Below are 18,085 nucleotides of genomic sequence, written 5' to 3'. Positions count from 1 at the left end.
CATGACAATGCATATTCTACAAATTACATTAACTGTGGTATTAAAATTTTAAGTATCTTTGACCCTTTGTTGGCAGCAGTCATACTGTCGTCCAGACAAAAAAATTGAGGAGCACAAGAGAAATTAGAGTTCAATGGGTTTAAAAGGATAATAAATTATCTGCTGCTGTAAAATAATGACTAAACGTATGATTAGAAAAAAATAAGTTTAGATTTGCTCATTTGTATATCCAAAATAGTGATTCTTAAATAATCATGAGTGTCAATGCATTCTGCCTTCACAGATGTAGTACAATTGAGGCTCTGGTGAAACAGCATTCAAAAGATTGGTGTTGCTTATTTTATTTGTGGAAATGTTAAGCTGCATGCCAAAGAGTTTTGATGTGCTGCTAGTCTCAGCTGCAACTAGACTGCTACATCAACTGAAAGGCTGTAGGTTTCTATCTGTGCACTCTCGCCCTAATCCTTAAACTGGGATTCCCTGTCATTTCTGTGAAGGTCATTCTGTTCTTTTTGGACAGAGTTGGTCAACACAGAGTTAATTTAAGAAACATCAAATCCTACATCATCATCAAAGCAGAGTGGGTGCTTTGGGATTACCTCAAGATTTCATAATGTGGTCCAGAAAACATTTCTAGATATTTTATTTTTATGTAATGTACTATTTTTAAAAGATCATTTATTTGTTTGGTTTGGGATTTAAAAATTTTTTTCCTTGTTTTTTGACTTGGCCCCTAGAACAGTGCAGTCAAATTATCAGAAGATTAGGATTTCATAAGAATTTTAGTTCATCCAAAACCAGCAGAAACCAAACCTTACAAACCTTTGTTTTCAAGGTAATAAGCAGATTTCAAGAACTGGAAGCTCTGTGAAAACACTGAATAAGCTTATCAACACCCAAAAAAGGTATATCTGTACATACTGAATAAATTTAGAATTTAGAATTCATTATTGCTATAATGGTTATATCATCCATATCAGCTCATTCATCTCTTTAGCTGACAATGAAGAAGAGCCACAGGATTTTCTGTATGAAATATGCAGGCAGGGATCCTGGGCAGTCATACAGCTTCTTAAAAAGGTGAAGAGCAAACCTGGCACTCTGTGCTATAAATTTTTAAACAATCCAAAAGCTCTATTAAATTCAATAATAGAAATTATATGCTTATTGAGATAGATTTTTCACTCAGTCTGAGAGAAAGCTAATAGAGCACAGACCAGCCTTGGTCCTGCATTTCCCTCATGATCTTACCCCTAGGTCTGCAAAAGGCCCATCATACAAAGCCAACTGAGCAACTCGACACCTGTCCCTGTTTGCAAGTGTCTGGGGCGTGCTGTAACCTCCTCTCAATGCATTTTCCTCAGCAATCAGTGCTTCCAGCTCTGGTGTGGCTCCTCCTGTTACCAATGTCCGTATCAGTGTGAGGATATTGTCATTGAAGTATGTCTGCAGAGATAAAAGAAAGCTCTTTAAGCAAACACCATTAAAGTCACAACTGAAGACATCCAAATTACAACTTTTCCGGGTTTCTGCTGTTTAAAGTTCTTGGCTGTCTCTTCAAATAATTTTATATAGAAAGTGAAAAGACAGCAGCCTCCAATTACTCTATTTTCTTCTTTCCCATTAGGCTCCTATACTAGATCCTTCCTTTTAAACACCAATTCAGGCTGATTTTTATTAAAGTACAAAAATTTGAATGATTTATGTTTCCTATAATTGGTGTTAGTAGTGATGCAATGACTGCTTTCCTTCTCATCGCCCTCATGTCTAATAATGGGCTTTAGGACATGTAATTGTAAAATTCAGACCACATTTAAAGCTTACACAGGCTAGATTGCCTTTTTACTCTTGTCACCAATTCGTTGGGGAGCTGCCTTTGTGCTGCAAATGTCATTACTTATTACTGTGGCTGGACTCTAGCAGTCTAACCGATGTATTGTACTAAACATCTTATTACGAGACTTGACAGTGTTCAGACATAAGCATGTATCAATTAAACATCTTGAGTTCATTCCAGATAAATGTATGATGAGTTTGGGATCCTGGTGGTCCTTTTAAAAAACTCTAGGGTATAGGGTAAGTGTGGTTTATTAGGGAAGATTTACTCCACACTGACATTTTGCCAGCATCTGTAGCACTGTTGGTCTGTCAGGCAAACAATGGGTATTTAAAATATTAATTTAAATCCAGATGAATGACTTTCAAGTTCACTTAAAAGTATACTGGTATAGTTCAGACATACTCAGTTAAACATCTGCAATGTATTGTACTGGGCAAAAAAAATTTGAACAAAAAAAAAAGGAAAGACTGTCACTTATAATGTCACCAATGTCTGAGTTTTCAGAAGCTTTGAAAGTGCAAGGAACATAAAAGGAAAAAATGAGCTCACTGTAGAGTACACAGGATTGACATTACTGGATTTCTGGATTTTGTTGAATTTAGGACTTATACCAAATGCCTGTAATCCAACCAAGTAAAAATGAGTAGTGAATTCTCCAACAGTGCTTGTTGTCTAAAGATAAGACTTTTAAAATAATACTTTTCAATGAAATTCATTGCTCTAGCCATATAATGTAACTGTATTTAATACATGGGTAAACTGAGGTAGAGGTTGAAATATTTTATCCTGAGATCAAAAAGCAGAACTGGCTTCCTATCCATGTTGCTTTGATATTCTTTCTTTGTATAATGAAACTTCAGTTTCATTGTTTGCTGGAGATGACAGATAAAACAGAAGAAAATGAGTTCTACGCAGCAATGTTTTTCAATTTACATTGAAGTTTCCTAACTTCAAGCCTCTCTGCTTATTTGCATAGGCATATATGCCATTCACCTGTTGATTAAATTAAAATTAGAGGAACATATTCTTACTGTTATACATGCCCTAAAGCAAATACTTGCATCTCATCAACTCCAATTATTTCAGTTAACCTGGGTAAGGCACTACATATTTTAGCTACAAAGCATATTGTAAGGAGTACTCTGACATAAGCAGAGGTTCATGAAGATTCAGCCAGTCTAAAAACAACAGCTGATCTCAAATCAGCCCTTACACATGTGGATGCACTGGGTAACAATTCAAGTGTAATACTCAAACCTCTCTTAACTTATAGAAAAATCAATGTGACCCCTTGCAGGAATGTAAGTCTGGAGCGATTACATGATGTTTAATAGGAATTGCCACTGTGAGAGAGAGAAGACATTCAGGCATGATTGTTTATTTTGCAATTACTTCTTTCTTGATGTCTCTGAGATGAAATCAGAGTCACCCTCTTTGGCAACTCTTTTCACTGTGCTATACCTCTAAGGCAAAGCTAAGACCCTTATTAGCAAAGAAAGCAGCATTTATTGTGGAACAGTGGCTTAATTTGGGTTTCACACCATGACTGATGTGGATGGCACCATTCAATCAGATGGATGAGTGCAGCCAAAAGATATTTCTTGGGTTTGGTGTTTTTTGGTTTTGTTTTTTTTTTTTTTTGTAATCACTGGGAGCAAATATTCCAAGGTTCAGGACAAACTGCTGCAGCATTGCATCTGATCAGAAAATGTCCAACCATAAGCAAGAAAAGATGGGTGAATAGGAAGCTGTAACTTCTCACCTTCGCTAAATAGGGTTGCTTCCTTCTGTACTAAAGTATTTAGCACTCCTCAAGAAAAAGCTGTCTGCCCATGCTTTTGATTGTCACAAAAATCAGACTCCTCATTACATCTTGCCAGTTTGGAACTAGGGGAACACTGAAAAGCTGAACTAGCTGATATCCATTTCCTTTGGAATAATAATACACTGAAATTAATTTGAGAGTGATCTTCTACTTGCTCTGTGGGAGGGTACATGGCCTGAATATGCCAGTACTTATAAGAAACTGATCTACAGAATGTCTTTGGAAAGGTGCTGTTGTACTTAAAGTAACAAGGCACTTTCCAGTGATGGAAAAGAATCCCTTTTGTTGAGTGTAAAATCAAAACTGAAGAAATACTTGTTTGCTATTGTTAACCAAACCCCACGTTGGACATGTGTGCGATACCACTTTAATCAGCATCTGGAATGAGAGTATGAAATAGGTGTATTCTAAACACAGAAAAAAAGAAATGCATCATAGACACAAACTGGGTAAATAGCAAGGAAATTGTGACACGGATATCTGAGCTAGCAGTGCCACCTAGCCATTGCTTCAGAATTGTAGTGCAGCTCTTTCAAATGTTTCAAGGATGCTTTCCCATTTGTTCAATCATTTTTTAAAGTATAATTACCAGAGTGCTTATGTTTTGCAGTTAATGCTGTCATGTCTTTTAAACTAATTGGTCTTCTACAGAAAATTTAACTGAAAATTAGCACATCTTTTAATAATATTGCTTTAACTTTAATAGCACTTTGCCTTTCATTTATAATTACACTAAAATTGTCATTTTTTCAAGTTATATCTGCCTTTTTTGTGTTTGTTAGTGGGTTTTTAAATTAATTTCTTTTAAGAAGACTCCTCCTCCTCCTCCTCCACCACATGTGGTTTTTAACCTCACTTTCAAACAAATATTTTAAGTTGCTTTTCTCATTGAGTTGGAGGAATAATATATATCCAAACCTGACGAATGACTGAGCTAACATCAGTCACAATCACAAAAGGGTCTTTGACACAGAATAAACAGCAGACAATAAATAACAGCATTTCACCATTTGAAAATCTATTAATTCTTAAACTATTGTCCAAACTTTAAAGAAGTTTGGGACACTGTGAGTTACAAGATGCTGCTTACTAATTCTCTGAACAGAATTGCATGGAAAATAGTCTTGTGTTCACATCAAAGATTAGAACAGTTTCTTTTCTGTATAAATAAGATTGCAAGGATCCCTTAGGGAGAATTCTTGAGTACAGGATATAATGAAAAGTTATTTTTAACTGTTTTAATGACTTTCTTCCATTCTGTACTTCTGTTTATATGAAGAAAAAGTAGGATTTGGTAATACAGAATGCAATCAAAACCTGAAGTTCTGGCACAAGAAAATGAATTCCAGGGTAGTGAATGTTAAGTTGTATCACCTGGTGCTGGAGATCCCTGTCTCCAGCAGCACCTGGGGTCTGGTGCAGTGTAGGTGTGGGAGGGACTCCAGCCTGCCAGAACTGCTGCAGTTCTGGTGTCTTCAGTGCCAAAAGGAGGAACGGGGAAGCTTTGGCTCTCAGGCCAACTGCTCAAACCTTTGAAGGTACTGTGTGTTGAAAACTTGTTTCCTTGCATGTACAGGATTTTATGGAATAATTATCTCAACAAAACTCAGAAAGAAGCCCTTCTGTTCAAATATTTGCTCCTTTGACTATCCTATGTCATATAACTTTTCTATAGCTGAACATTTTTAAAAACCAGTTACATAATCTAAAAGATGCTTCCAATCCCACACTTTTTAGTTACATTTCACTTGGTGATGAAGGCATGCTCTGCTTTCCAGAAGTGGTGTTGCCTTGAGACTGACAGACAATGTGTATTATTTCCCTGGGTTTGCATATGCTATGTAAAAATAAATTTTAATATATCATTTAAGTACCTGATGGCAGTAGATGTCTCTTCAAAGACATAGTAATGATTAGCTGGAGCATTTTAGCAACAGCCCCTGCCAGAGTTAAAACATGAACCAAGCCCAGAGCCTTCCCACAGAGCACAGTAAAGCTCTTGAACCAAACCAGGTGAGATCACTGCTACCAACTCATCAACAGCACAGTGCAGGTTTTGAGCTGGTTATTGTCCTCTGAGCAATGGTGTTTGGGCTACTGCACTGTGAATCCTGGCCTTGTGGGAAATATTGCCTTTGCTGCAAAGCCAAACTGTGTGTAGATGACCAGTACATGGCACTTTGAAAACTAAACTACATTAAGCCTTTTACCTTTTAAATAAGGAAATAAAAGAAAATTTCAAACTTAAAATGTCCAGCACTGTCATCTTATAGGAAATAATGCTAAACCAGCAGAATGTAAAGATCTCCAGCACTCAGACTTGAATTAGAAAATTACTATATTTTCTAATCTGTGATTCATGAGTTGGGATAAATGCACTACTTCAATATTATAAAAATATAAAAAATAAAATTATAATTTAATACTGATTAATACTGTATAATTATGATGATTATTATTGTCCAATAACAAAATACTTAAACAAATTAATTTGAATATATTTTGTAGCTTATTTTCCCTATACGTACATCTATATGCATATTTCAAATGACCCACAGGTCAGAAATAATACTGTATGCATGGCTATTATTCAACTTTCTAATCTTTGTTACACTTGCTTTACTACAAAACCCCACTAATGTGGGAAGAGATTCATTTTTAAAGAAGCAGTTCATGAATATTTGCATTGCACACTATATAATGAATTTTCATTACACAGATATCAACAGAGATCATAAACTGCAATTTTTCTATCAAAAATAAGCAGTAAAACCCACTGAATCACTAAGAAGATAGAATAATGAACTATATACTTGTCTCCAAGTGAGCTGGCAAAAGACAGCAGAGCACACATTATATACTTCTTACAGAATTCCTGTGCAATTAAAGGCTGAAAGCATGACTACAGTTCTCACAATTTAGCTAGGATTTGGGGTTCAGTTTCCCATATTGTAAAGTATGAAGTTAAACACATTAAATAGAAACTGTTTGCTAAAAGTAAGTGTACTTTAGGAAAAAAAGAGAGGTAAGAAATAAGATAGTGTTTCTCACACAAACTAATCTGTTTTCACTCTTTTCCTTGGAGAAGAAGTAAAAGGATAACACACCTTCCCCACGAGAATATGGATAGTAAAGGGAAACCATCTCACACATTTTACACTTTCTGAGTGGTCAGGAAGAATTGTACTTTTCCAACTCCTTGCTGGGCCTTTGAGGAATAAAGAGAAAATAACACTGCCACTGATCAGAAAACTGGTGAAAGAAAAGAGAGGATAGTGAACAATTCTAACTGACTGAATCCTTGCCTTTCTTCTTGATTAGTATTTTTTTTAAGTAGAGAATTTTCTACTCTTGTTATCACATTTCTCTGGCTTCAGGCTGCACTGTCCCTGATACATAATATGACCACTTAGATATGAAAATGTTTAGAAAAAGAACGTTTATAGAGTGGAACTGCAAAAAACAGAGGGGCATGTTGTCCAAAGCTAAGAGTTAATAAAAGCTAGCAATAACTAAAAACATTAAAATTCCTGAACAGGCATGCTGTACCTGTTTTTTATTGCATCACTATTATTTACTTGAGACACCTTTGCAGAAGAAAGCAATGATGTCCACAGTATCTCACTCTTTCTGCGGCAACCAGAAGGATTAACCCTACTTTTTCTTGATTCTGAAGTGCCCTACTGAGCAATACATTCAGAGACATTGGCTTAGATAATAATGGGAGTAGATAAACAGCTCTAAGTAACATTTGGAACCTTCATGTTAAATTATGCCCATTTATAATGTGAATATATAAATTATAAAATAATTATATAATAATATATATAATAAAATTTTATCTGTGTAGACTCGTTTATCTGTGGATGGAACATATGGAAAATATAGCAGGGAAAACTACAAAATACAGATACATAAATATGAAATACAAATAAAATAATAAGTCATAAAGATCACTACAATTTTTTCTTAAAAGCAAAAAAGTTTCATTCTGAATTCAGGTGAAGGTCAGACTTGTCTCCTTTAGAGAAACCCATCTGCTCATATATAGTATTACTTGGGGTCTACAACAGATCTTTCCCAGCCCTATGGAACTTTATTCCATGGTGAGCTCAGAAAGCCCATGCCCAGATTTTAAAAAGACTATGTCCTTGCTATATCTAGCAGAGTTTAGGGTCCCTCTGAATGAAGTGTAGCTCACACAGAGCAAGACTGTTCTGGAAACTTAGCCAATATGAGGAGGATGAAAAGGAGCATGACCGAGGAGTTTGCTTCAGAACTGTGCTATGGCTGCAAACAAAAGCCCCAATGTAGACATAACCAAAGGCCACCATCTGTAGTTTCTGGCATGCACTGAAGTTTTGATTCATAAGAAAATTCATATGAAAAAGAGAGGATAATCTCTCTTCACACAAATAGAGTTCATGAGATGTGTGCAATGGCTTTTGTGGAGTTCTATCAGTGTCCCCCAGCACTCATACTCAGAGCATTGCTCACGGCTACAGGAAATTAAAAGCTCAAAACACAGTTGATGCTGTCTGACAAGAATGGTGAGCACAGGGACTGACACACTGAATTTGAGTCTGGATTTTAGGCAGAAGGGACAACTTTTTTTTGAAAGTATGATTCTTAAAACCTGACATGAGACTGTTTCCTTATAAAATTGTGTACTCATGGAAGTCCTAGATATCTCAGTTATAGTCTCCGTGTCCAACTAAGAAAATAACCTAGCTTAGGTTCCAAAATTCTCTTGACATCTAAGAAAAAAGCCTCTTCTCCTGCCTACCTCTTGAAAAGATTGTCCACCTTTACTCTCTTTCACAGCAAGTCTGATGGAAGGGAATGAAAAAGATTTGTTTGCTTACTGCGCTCATGAGAGAGTCCAGCACGCTGACAGCAAATGCGGTTCCACAAGCAAAAGGCTGCGTGAGATACAGTTCTGTGTCGGGATCATCATCATCATCTTGGTCCAAGAACTGAACATTTGAATCATTTACTGAAAATAACAACAATAATATTAAGAGTAGAAATGAAAGTTGTTTCTGGGTCACCAGCATGTGACCTAACACATCACACAGCCAAAGAAAAAGAAACGGCATATGTCTGGAAACACAGACTTGTGTCTTTGACGTCACTGAAAATGAAATCAAGATGGATGTGAAAATGTGCATTTAAAAATCTGTTGCTCGTTATCTTGCTCGCAAGAGGTGACACTCTTGTTCTTGACAGGTTCCTATCCCTCTCCTGCAAAGCAGCTTCGTGGCACCAGTCGCCTGCGCTCAAAATGAGATTTATGATAAACTTGTATATTGAAGACAATCTTGGCATATTGGCAGGGTACAGTGGCTGAGGCTGTATGCATGTACAGTTAATGTGAAATGCTATCACAAGATACAAAGTTAGAACCCTGTTGTAAAATAGAGGCTGTCAATAAAATTCTGATATAGCCCACAGGCATCTGTTAGATGTGCTGCTGTGATTCTTACTGGAGTGGTGTTAATGCACTTAGGGCTTAAAAGAGGATAAACTGTCCCTTTAACATGCATCTATCTGAATGAATGAGCAGTTATTCTCTTGCAGCACTGCCTTTTGTTCAAATATTTGTCTCTATAACTTCACTTTCTCAGCCACGAATTCTACATTAGCCAGTGTGAAAAAGAACCTAAATCAGGCTGTTTTAGAGAAAAGCCCAAATAAAGTAGTATTTGTCATTTTGACTTTCTCTGGCATTTCATTGTCACAGTTAAGCCCTCTGCCTCCAATTCATTCCAACTAAAAATAGTTGTTTCCTTGAGATCAGTGTATCAAGTGGATCGTATTTCATGAAATATTTCATTTCCATATTAGTCTCCCTCAGGCATGAAAGCACAGACTGCTTAGCTATGCCATTGAAATACCCTTCAACTTACTAAATGACAAATTAATTTCAGTTCCCATGCAAGAAAGGGAAATGAAAAAGTTTTTGAGATTTGAAACTGCACACGCTGATGATATCCCTATTCCCCATGTGAACACATCTCCTGAGCCAACCCAGCAAACTGAAAATAACATGAGAACTGCTGTTAACTTGATCAGATTTCAGCTCTGGACTTCTAAAGCCAGAAATGATTCTGCCTACTATTCTGATCTTCCTTCTCATACAGTTTCAATCCTTCCCATATAGTTTTCTTGTATATCCACTCCTTTTCCAAACTCTCTATACTACTGTGCTTGCTATGTTTGACTTACAAAACATTAATTACTGCAGATAAAGCCTCATGAGAGCTGTCTAAATGAGATGAGGAGAGAATTTAAAAATCTTGCCTTTGCACTCCCTGATGTAATTGCTAAAGCATAATACCTTAGTACTGTAGTTCTGCCCTAGGAATCAGAAGACTTTCATGCAAGAAAACACCAGGATCCACAATACTTCTTTTTCTAGTACAATACCTATCACTTTAGGTAGATTCTTAAGCAATATAGTATTTGAAAGCCTGCTGTATCAAAATATACTTTTTGAACAGCTTGTACCTCAGTTTAATTTGCTAGCTGAGAGTAGGCACTATTGACAGTAGCACTCTTTCCACTTCCATCTGGCAGACTAACACCTGACTTAGACACTGTGCTAGCTGTGCGTGGGGTCAGTTCCTGAGCTACTAAAAATCTATCATGAGTTCTGCAGGTACGTGTTTATCCTCAGTGTCTTTGTTCTCCTGATGCAAGTTAGCACACTGGGATTTGTGGGCCAGGAGAGCTGGGTGCAAACAGGTGGTGCTGTGCCATAGGGAAAAGCTCATCAAACGCTGCTCCAAAGGCTGGTGAGAGCACTCTGTGTTGAGAGGGAACCACGCAGGAGCCTGGCTGCTCCTCTACAGCTTCAAAACCTGAGTTTCTGAGAAAAAGCCTTACTCTACAAAATAAACAAAAAAATAGCTTGAGGGAAAGTATGATGCTTGGGGTTTTTTCTGGTATCTTTTACTTCTTCTTGGACTTCCTGTGAAATGCTGCTAAGGCATGTCCACCAAATTGACAACAGGCTGAAGTAACAAAAAGAAAGAGAAAGAAGAGAAAAGGAGAGAAAAATTGGTGTAGGAGAGTGAGGGCCAGGGAGGTGGGGACTTAGGCCAAAAAAATGAATTGGTGAGGAGGTGCTATGAAAACAGCCGGCAGGTCAGACGAGTGTGATCAAAGGTTTACTGATGCTGCGTGAAAAAAAATCATCAAGAAGACCAGAACAAGACAGTCAATTTCAACCAGAACCACAAATAAAACACATTCAAAGCAGTGCCATGAGGGTAGCCCCTCTGATACAGCCAGATAAATAAAGGAAAAGCTGATGACAGTAAGAACAGCAACAGAAAATAACACAGTGATGTGAAGGAAAAAGGCACTTCTTACCCAGTTCAGTTATCATTAGAATGTGGGTTCCACTGTTTTTTTCCTGACTGATTGAAACCAAAGGCAGAAGTTTGCCAGGCTTAGCTAGTAAGTAAAGTAGTTAGGCGGGAAAGAAAGTACAGAAAGAGAATAAAGTAAGGGAAAAACACAGGTAAGGCTCTAAAAAATAAAACTGAAAATGAAAACAGAAGGACAAAGGACCACAAATCAAGTTTGTATTTGCCATGAAAGAAACAGAACAGCTTCTGCACTTCACATCACACCGCTTGACAACATAAATACCCACAGCTAGAGTGGAAATCAGAGTCTAGTTACCTACCATCATCATATTCTCACGAGTGAAATATCTCATACTATTATACAGAGTTTGGTTACACATGATTAAACAGTTTTGGACCATGAAGACATAAACAAATGGCCTCTTACAACTGATTAAATGAACAGGAAATATCTGCTTATACTTACTCTGGCCCTTTTCCTTTTCTAACCTTAGCCCAAAGACCCCTGCTTGTTTGTTACACTATGCAAAAATCATCTTGTCTGATAGAATATTTATTTAAGAAAATGGAGAAAACCCAAAGGAGGGAAATATATTTCAGTTATTCAAATAAAGTGAATCAACTGTTACTAAACTTTCTTTAGAGAGAGTAATTTAAAACACTTATCAAAAGAGAAAATGTAACAGTATGGGTAATTTTTCTGTATCTACATAACAAGGAAAGTGGGAGAAAGACATGGGAATGTATATAGAAGGATAAATTTTAGCTCTTCTTACCTAGCTCTGTTATAATAGGGATGTTGGCTCCTGTTGTAATGGAGGGTTGACGTAAAAGGCCATGGACTGGACTATTGTCTGGAGATGTCCTATCCATCCCAGGAGGTGTAAAGCCTAAGAGGAAGAAGAAAAAAAAAAAAAAAAAGAGAGAAAAATAGAAAAAGTTTACAGAGGGAAAACTACACACACACACAAAAAAAAAAAAACCCACAAAAAACCAACCAACCAACCAACCAAAAAACATTCTAAAGCAAACACCTTTGCTTAAACATCAATTAAGATTTTAAAGAGTACTGTTTTTAAATGGTAATACAACCATGAGAAACAAACTGCTTCCATTAGCCAGTTTTAGGTTTGAGCAGAAATCAAGATTTAAAATTATCCAACTGTTTTCCAAGAGCACTATCATCCACACATGGTAGGGTTTTTGTAATTTTCATGTGTACCATTTATAATTTGCATTTCTATGAGGATTACAATCGTAGGAACACTGGGATGGAAGGGTCCAGTCTACAAGACAAAAAGATAGGATGAAAGGAAAGAGACACAGATTTTCAAATGGTATGTGAGAGGATTGCTTGAAAAGAACTGGAAAGAGTGACAATTTGAAGGAAACAAAGGTGGGAGAAGAAACATGTTGGAAGGCAGTCACAGAAAAAAAAAATCTGGAGACCAGCACCATTCACCTTTAAAAAAGACTGTTTTCAGCCAGATTGTGTACTGTTTGAAATGGAGCTCTTGACATTGAGTGTTTTTATCTTTTTTTTTTCCTTCAAACAAAAAATACCCAAGCAAAACCTTTTGGAGTTTGATTGTAAGTACTGAAAAATGGGTAGTTATACAAAAGCCCATGCAATAGCAGGACTGGAAATTCACCACTGAGACTGACTAATGCATTCCATCCCCTTTTCCAGTAAAGCTATAGAAAACGTGAATGCTCATTTAATGTCATTGCAGAAGTGATGGTAAAGCTAGAAAGTGACTTTATGGTTTCATAGACCAATAGACCAATATCAAGGCAGCATTTTTAGACAAATATTTGTCTGCTAGGAATAAAATTGAGCCATGTTTACTTTAAACCACACTCAAAAAATCAAAAAGACATTCCATTTTTTTTTCAATATTATTCCCAAGTTCTTTGACTTCACACCTGACATCCAGGTGACAGACCTTTGGTCCTTTGTCACTAGTGCTGAATTCTCCATACACTTATTCTCAACTTATTCACAGCCAAATTAATTCCTGACTTAAATTCACTATCTTCTTGCAGTGTGGAAATTGTTTCACTCCATTAAATTCATGGATACATTCACGTGGTACTAAATTCAGAGGAAGATTATATGATACCTTGCCTTCAATTTGGGGACCAATTTACAAACCAGAAATCTCTAAACTAAATTGCAATTGTTAGCATATCATACTGGTTTATATTGTCTTAAGGACTTGCAGTTCTCCTCCAGTGATAATTACACCACTCTTAAACTGCCCCTAAACTACAAGGACCACTAGATCTGGGCTTCTTGATTTAATGGGATTTAATTTCCCCTTTCCATTCATCTATCTCTATGTTTTGTCTGTATCATATTGAGAATATACAGGTAATAAAACTAGAATCACCAGGAAGAGACTTTCCTAGCTCTGCAGAAGGTACTGGTATGAATTTCATTCTGACTATCACAAGAAAACTAGATGCAACATGATGATTGTACAGACAGGATAGTTTAAAAAGAGAGTGAAAAGTCTGTGAAGAAATTCCTCAGGAGAAAAGAAGTGGATATGATACCTTCAACGGATTTGTAAGACAAAAACATTGCCATAGGGAAACCTAAGTCAGTAGAGAAATTCTATATAATATTATCAGTGGATAGAAAATCTTTATAAACCAGATTTCTTAGAGGCAATCAGAAATGTTAACAGTCAGCCATGTAACACCACCTGTGGTGTTGAACTCACAAAGACCAGCTTGGTGACAGTGAGTTGTGGTCCCAGCCAGTTTCAGTTTGCAGATGTTTCCTTGTATCTGCCACTACGACTGAGAGCTGTTTTGGCCCTTTGAATGTTTACCTCTTCATGGCAGAGCCTGAGATTCCTCAGGCTCACCAACTGAGTCTGACAGAGGTCTTTCAGTCACCACCTTGTAAGTTACAGGTAACACTGACACTCTCACAACAGCAGAAAAATTAAAGTGGGACTCCAAGGGGAGGAAATGCTATCTGAAGACAGCTGGGTATTTGTGTGACACCTCCTTCTGCAGCAGGATCCAGTGTCTTGTACTGTATTATGGAATGCATTCTTTTAGGAGATGCAAGAGACAGTCTTTGTCACTTTAGAAAAAGCTCAGGTACCTGCAGATTCCTTGTGCAGTTAAGGTGGCAGGCCCATTTGGGTCCCCTGCTGAATTACAGGTCAAAATGGCTTTTCGTGCTCTCATACAAAAGTAAACAAAGCTAATACTGTTCTCATGCACTCAAGGGATTGTACTGCTCAGAGTATCCCTGGAGGCTCTGCTTCTCCCTTTTTTCCTGAAGCCTCTTCCCCACATCTCAGGACACACTTCCTAACCCACCTTCTAGTGAATCAGGCCCTTCAGGTGGTAGGAGCACAGCAGTATTTCCCTGCCAGTTAAAAGCAAATTGAAGTAAGCTAGTGTAACGCAGCTAAATGTGCAAGTTCTTCTTGCCTCCCCTTCACTGCAATGTGCACAGACACAGAGACACGCACACTCTCTTATCAAAGACCATTTGTAGCCACCTCTCTAACCCTTAGAATATTTGTCTTCCTGGGATGGTGTGAGAAGATTGAAGTAAATGTGGCATTTTTGTTAGACACAGACTGTCAGAAGCTCTGTAATTGCACACTGCACACATAGTGCATTCAGTCTGAAATGCAGGAAGCATGTTAAAGGGATTGTGTTTTCTCCTTGAATGAAAAATAGACTCTTGCCTTAATATTTTTCATCCTACTGTCTTGAAAGATGTGAGAAGTATCTGATAATTTAATTTCCTTGCTTGTACTTAATTCAGGCACTTCTACAAATTTACTTTTAAGAAATATAAGAATTGTGGAATATTTTCAGGAAAAGGAAATATTTGGGGATTTTGTGTGCTATCAAACATCTTCAAGACACATTCCTGCTCCCAAGTCACAAACTAATTTCCATACACAGGCTGTCTATTTTTTTCCTCCAGAAGAGAAAACAAAAAAAAAGAGTGCAGGAAACTAACCTGCTTTATCAGAACTTTCATTTAAAGGCATGAAAAACTACAAGTGACAGCTGTGCAGATTCAGTGAATGTGACATTTTTGAATTTCCTCAACTTGACAAGTAAACACCTTAAATCGGTAATGCTATATGCATAATACATGACCTGTATTTTGACATCCATCATCAAATGCTGACTTGAGAAAATACAGGTTTGTACGTCAAGGAATAGCACCCGTAAAGCAGGGAGAAATTCAGGTCACAGGGTATTAGGAAAACTCTATTTCATTACAGAAGCTGAAACAAGCTAAGGCATCAGATTTAAGATCCATTTTCAGCTGTGAAAAGATTCAATTCCTCTGCACAGAGAATTCATTTAGAAATGACATGCTTTCCTCACAGCCTCTTTTCATTTTCCTTTTCATATTCCATTTTCTCCTTCAGTCCCCAAAACCTTGTTCCATTAATGCTCATAAAAATCGTAAAACAGGGCTGATAGTTGTGATCTTACAAACACAGTATCTCCTTGTTCTACAAACAACTGGGGGAGCTCTGGCTACAATTGCTTAACGGGAGCAACCTCTACACTAAAACTCAGATGCCTGTGCAAGTCTGAGCACAGCGCCTGAGGAAGGAAATGCAGTGACAGTGGCGAGACTTCTGGAGAAGGGAATTCTCTTTGCCAACAATTAGGAGGTAAAGCAAAATCATATCAGTTCCAGCAGTCACTGCATCTGGTACTAAACTGCTGTACTGGGAGAGTGGTTCACTGGCTTTACCTCAGGCCATGAGCTTTTTTCTCACTGTGGAACTTAGTTGTCAGTCACAGTCAACCCACACCACTGGCTATAGTGATAATCACTACAACATAGCGTTATAGAATCATTTACTTTTGAAGTGTCCTTTAAAATCATCAAGTCCAACCACTAACCCAGCACTACCAAGTCCACCACTAAACTATGTCACTGAGTGTCACATCTAAATGTCTCCTAAATACCTCCAGGGATGGTGACTCCAACACTTCCCTGGGCAGCCATGAAATGTTGTTCCAATGCTTGGCAACCCTTATAGTGAAGAATTTTTCACTGATATCCAATCTAAATCTCTCTTGGCATATCTTGAGGCCATTTCCTTTTGTCCTTTCACTTATTACCAGGGAGAAGAGACCAGCTCCCAGCTCACTACAGCCTCTTTCCAGGTAGCTAGAGAGAGCAATGAGGTCTCCCTTGTCCAACTGAGGAATCTTCAATAGGAGGCAGATCACCCCTATTTGTCTCTGAAACAACATGCTGCCAAGCAGTGGATTAAGAATACCACAGCTCTGAGAGGAACACAGGTTTTGAGCTCCTGACATGCTCCAAATCAGTAAGGCCTGGCAGTCAGCAGTCACTGCTTCTCTCCTGGCAGCAGCATCCCTCCCTGACAGGCAGGGACTCCCATGTCCCTGCTCAGCTACCTGCTCTGAGAGTTTGAGCCTCTTGCAGTTCTCTGCAGAAAGCTGATGGTTCAATGTCTTGATTTTGACCAAAGAGCATTTCCCAGCTCCCTCTAAGGTACTACTGCTCACAGAAGTAGGCAAAAACCAATCAATTACATCAGAAGCAAAAATCTAAGTCTTAAAGATGTTCTCACCTTTGTGGAAAGAGAACACAGGGGAAATTTCTTCGGTAATAGCAGGCAAACTCTTTTTACCAGGAGATGCAAGTGCTCCCCTGCTCTGAGCTCAGCATGGCCAGGTGGCTATAAAACTTCACTGTCCCTTACAAAATTCCACCAACAAATGGATGAGCAGCACTGGGCTCGTGAGCTCTGTACCTCTTGAGCCAGCTGACCAGCGTCCTCCCAGGGAGGCACTAACTGTGTCTCAGCAATAACATGCAGGTATTCTGAGATGCACAGTGGCACTGTGATGAAGTTCAAAATTAAAGAATGCTGTCATGGCTAAACATGCCTTTTTTTCCACTGAAAGAACCACCAATTTTGCTCCGCTTATGTGTGAGCAACTGGCCTGATGGCCAAATGATCTGCTGATTGTGCTGGCCATAAACCACTAATTTTTGTTTCTTTGCAGGTCACTTAACTGAGTAATATCCCACAAAATGCGGGAAAGTTTGCTCTTCATAGCAGTATATATATCCTTAGAGTTTGCTGAGGGGACCAATAAAGGTTCACTGGGGTTATAATGTAGAGGGAAATTTGTCTTACAGATGTGCACTGCTTCTGTTCCACTGACTCCACCAAGACTCAGATGGGCATATTCACAAAAATGGATTTTTACGCTACATTTATAAGATATCCTCTGTTCTTAACGACCGTAATGGATCCTTTATGATTCTTTTCCCCTTTTTCTTTGCCCCTTTCTTCTTTTCCTCCCTTCCTTTTCAAAGACATACATTTTACTAAACTGGAACTCTGTGCAGGCAGAAGGCACTATCCCAAATTGAAAATCCACTTGACAGACCTAAATGTTGTGGCCTTGCTATTAAAGCACCTTGTAAATTGATAGCACCCTTTCAATAATGCTATTTTAGGGAAAGATGTCATGGCATTCACTGGGTGATACATGCACTACAGTCCTCAAATATAATTTAAAAAGCATATGTACATCCAGCTGCCTCTGGTTCACCTAAAGAATATGAGACAACAATAATATTTTGAGCATATATGAATAACACATAAGTGGTTTACTGCCAAACATGCCCTCAACAGGTTATCATGCAGAAATATGGGACAAGTATTTTCATTAAGCAGAGGCAGCCAAAAAGAAATAATTCTCAGAAAGGACCTCACAGTCATATCCCTTTGCTACTGTTCGCTGACAATGTCATTAATATTCCTGTGAATTCAATTGAATGATAGACTATACCTGTTATTCTCCAAAGTACAGCCCTTGGGTATACCTGGAAAGTTCAGCAGCAGTCAGGCAGCTAAAGAGCTGCTGACATTCATGGGAATCTGTTACAGCCATTCAATTTAGAAACAATTCTAGCTTCAGTGTCCCATGGGGTCTGAGACAGAGAGTTGTAGTTTGGCCTGAGAACCTGGAAATCCTAAATTCTGGCTACAG

The 18,085-nt window shown here is 37.9% G+C and overlaps 1 protein-coding gene across 12 annotated transcripts in view; it reads right to left on the bottom strand.

Moving 5' to 3' along the window:
• KCNMA1 (potassium calcium-activated channel subfamily M alpha 1) overlaps positions 1-18,085 on the bottom strand; it is a 402,729-nt gene that overhangs the window by 11,379 nt on the left and 373,265 nt on the right. For all 12 annotated transcript variants that reach the window (XM_030950724.1, XM_030950723.1, XM_030950725.1 and 9 more), the window contains 3 exons: positions 11,818-11,931; positions 8,531-8,661; positions 1,252-1,446 (listed from right to left, as the gene is read on the bottom strand). In XM_030950724.1, the coding sequence (XP_030806584.1) occupies positions 1,252-1,446; positions 8,531-8,661; positions 11,818-11,931 (440 nt within the window). The remainder of the gene's footprint in view (positions 1-1,251; positions 1,447-8,530; positions 8,662-11,817; positions 11,932-18,085) is intronic.

Source organism: Camarhynchus parvulus, chromosome 6 (genome assembly GCF_901933205.1).
Source record: "Camarhynchus parvulus chromosome 6, STF_HiC, whole genome shotgun sequence".
NCBI classification, from domain to species: Eukaryota; Metazoa; Chordata; class Aves; order Passeriformes; family Thraupidae; genus Camarhynchus; species Camarhynchus parvulus.
Note: the sequence above shows the minus strand (reverse complement) of the source record. Positions and strands in the feature narration are given on the sequence as shown.